The sequence below is a fragment of the Triticum dicoccoides genome, chromosome 5A (genome assembly GCF_002162155.2).
Source record: "Triticum dicoccoides isolate Atlit2015 ecotype Zavitan chromosome 5A, WEW_v2.0, whole genome shotgun sequence".
Classification (NCBI taxonomy): Eukaryota; Viridiplantae; Streptophyta; class Magnoliopsida; order Poales; family Poaceae; genus Triticum; species Triticum dicoccoides.
In genome coordinates, this window is record NC_041388.1 from 588535400 (window position 1) to 588538269 (window position 2870).

Here is a 2870-nt window from a genome sequence, read left to right on the forward strand (position 1 = left end):
GAAGGATGCTTAGCACTAATAAGTTAAGTACCTATGTATTGGAAGTTTTAGTTGCTAAAGTTTTAATGTGCTTAGCACCTCATGTAAGTACCAATGCATTAGAAGTAGCCTAAAAGAAAGCACAGTCCAAGAAAACATACAAGTTATCAATGGCCCACGCAGACATCCCATCGTGCAGTCACAGAAACGTTGAAAATAGCCCACAACCTAATGTAAAAAAAGACATAAAGCCCGTGGCTGACAACACAACAAAAGATAAAACACGAGCCAGAAAGCCACGTGAAACAAGAACGCATCGGCATGAGGAAATAGCACGAATATGAAAGTTCTATGTAATGGTTGTAGATTTAGATGTAAGTTAACTATTTCACATCTAATGTAGAGTAGCAATTTCAGGGTAAGAATAGCTATTCCTTTTAATATGATTTTCTCCCCTTATAACAGGCACTTTTCCTAGTGAAAGAAAACAAAAACAAATCATCATCATCATGAAACTAAATTACACTGAGCGTGAGGCTATGACTATGAGTCCCCGTTGCTGCGAACCCTCGAGGCATTAGCCTCAGTCAGATCGTCGATCACGCGGTGTAAATCGCGCCACGACGACCCGTTCTCGCTGACCGCGGCACGCGCCTTCTCAGCCAGCTCCCCTGCTCTTGCCCTCATCTTATCCCACCGCTCTCCGCCCTCCATGAACCCGGCCACCGCCCGACCGATCGCCTCTGCTGGCACGGTGTCCGCGTCCTCCACTCTCACGTTGCGCTTGCCGCCGTCCCACAAGCGCGCGCCGAACGTCGCCACCTCGGTGACCAGCCGCTCGTTGATGAACTGCTCGAACACCAGCGGCCACGTCAGCACCGGCAAGCCTGCCGACGCCGCCTCCAGCACCGAGTTCCACCCGCAGTGCGTCAGGAACGCGCCCACCGACGGGTGGGCCAGCACCGCCAGCTGCGGTGCCCACCCTCGGACGACCATGCCGCGGTCGGCAACGCGCTGCTCCCATCCCTCCGGCACCCACAGGCCGTCGGAGTCCTCGGAGCGGACCACCCACAGGAATGGCTTGTTCGAGGCCTCCAGCCCCAGCGCGAGCTCGCGGATCTGGCGCGCTGAGAAGCAAGCCCAGCTCCCGAAGCAGGCGTACACCACCGATCGGCTCGGCTTGGTCGATAGCCACTCTAGACAGTCCACGTTGCCATCGCCGCCCCGGTGCACGGCGGAGTCCAACGGCAGGCTGACGGGGCCGACGAAGTAGGCGCGGCGGGCGTCGACGCGTCTGTACTCGTCGCAGTATGTTTTTTCGAGGTCGGCGAAGGTGTTCACAATCACTCCGAAGCCGGCGAGCTGGGCCGCCTTGATGTTGTCCCACTCCATAGAAAGAACAGCGTCCTGGAGGAGGAACTCCGGGAGCTCCGACGGCGGGATGGCGATCTCCTTCCCTGGCATCCCCGGCACGATGACTGACGGGGCGGCAACGCCGTCCCGGATTATGTCAGAGCGGATGGCGTAGAGGTTGTTCATGGCGAGTTGCGCGAAGATGCCGACGGGGTGGAACGTGAGGCGCGGGACGCCCATCTTCGCGGCGATGCCCGTGACCCACCAGAAGGGCACATCGGCGACAACGGCGTCGGGGCGGTGCTCCAGGAGCAGCTTCTCGTGAATCGGCTGCGAGAGGTCGACGGCGCGGAACACCCGCCAGGCGTCGTGTTGGGCGACGGTGCCGAGGCACTCCACCCCGCTCTCCAGGCCGACGTCCGGGAACGGGTAGCGGAGCAGGCGCACCGCGTGCCCCGCGTCCACGGCGCGCGTGACCGTGGTGGCGATCAGCGCCGCGTTGGCCGGCGTCACCACCATCGTGGCCTCCACCTCCGCCGGCCGCGCCGCGGCCATGCGGCACGCCAGGTCGGTCATCGGGATGAGGTGCCCCCGCGCGAAGAAGGGCAGGAAGAACACCCGCAGCGGGCGCCTGCCGCCATCACTGGCGGCGCTCATGCCCGCAGCAGCCTCCATTGAAGGAGAGGTAGAATAGGAACTGCGCTGCGCGGACAAGATCTCACGACCGCTCCCAGATCCGTGAATATCTCCCGAATATGGCCATTCCTAACGCTATGCGCGCTCAACGCCAATCTCGCTCGCACAAATCGCATGGGATCCGAGCCAGCTTGCCCACCAGGTCTCAGGCCTGAAAATCGTTCCTTCTTTTTTCCAAACCGGTGTACAGCCCGAATACAATCGCATCATATTATTCCATCATACACCCCCACTGGAACGAGATGACATTTCAAAAAAAGGTTTCCCAACGTGGAGGAGTCGCTGCATCTGAAGAATTCCATTTAGAGAGATGATGGTTTTTTCAACATTTGCTATTCCTATGGACTGTTTCTGCAATTTGCGATTTTATTTTGTACCGTGAAACTGGAATAACAGATGGGTGTGGGATTTTTTGCAATAGCCCAGAACGTTACCACGAAATGCGAAGAGCTTCACATAGACTTTTGGCATGCCTTTAGTTAGTGAAAAAAAACATGAAAACACTACTGAACTTTACTAATGCTATATCCGAACTTTATATTAAGGATTCAAAGACTGCTTTATAACTATTTCATATCATCACTGGGCCTTGCTAGATTCAAATGGGCGGTTCACATAATTCGCTGAACTTTTTTTCGGTTCACTTAACCCACCCGATCTATCCCAAACCGTCCAGAATTTTTCATTGGTGGGTTTGCACAGTGGTTTTGCTGACATGGACGAGGTCAAAGCGGTTTGTTGACAAGTGGGGCCCTCCTCTACCCTCTCTCCCGCATTTGCAGCCACCTGAGAGTGTCCGAGCTTTGGTCGGCGGCCACCGTCGTTGTGCATGTGGCTGGAGG

The 2870-nt window shown here is 56.0% G+C and overlaps 1 protein-coding gene across 1 annotated transcript; it reads right to left on the bottom strand.

Annotated features, from left to right (window-relative positions):
* Positions 1 to 320: 320 nt before the first annotated feature.
* LOC119297982 (UDP-glucose flavonoid 3-O-glucosyltransferase 7-like) lies at positions 321 to 2305 on the bottom strand. The gene has a single exon (XM_037575545.1). It carries the CDS (start codon positions 2005 to 2007, stop codon positions 523 to 525), a length of 1485 nt encoding a protein of 494 aa, XP_037431442.1. The 5' UTR covers positions 2008 to 2305; the 3' UTR covers positions 321 to 522.
* Between the last annotated feature and the right edge of the window lie 565 nt (positions 2306 to 2870).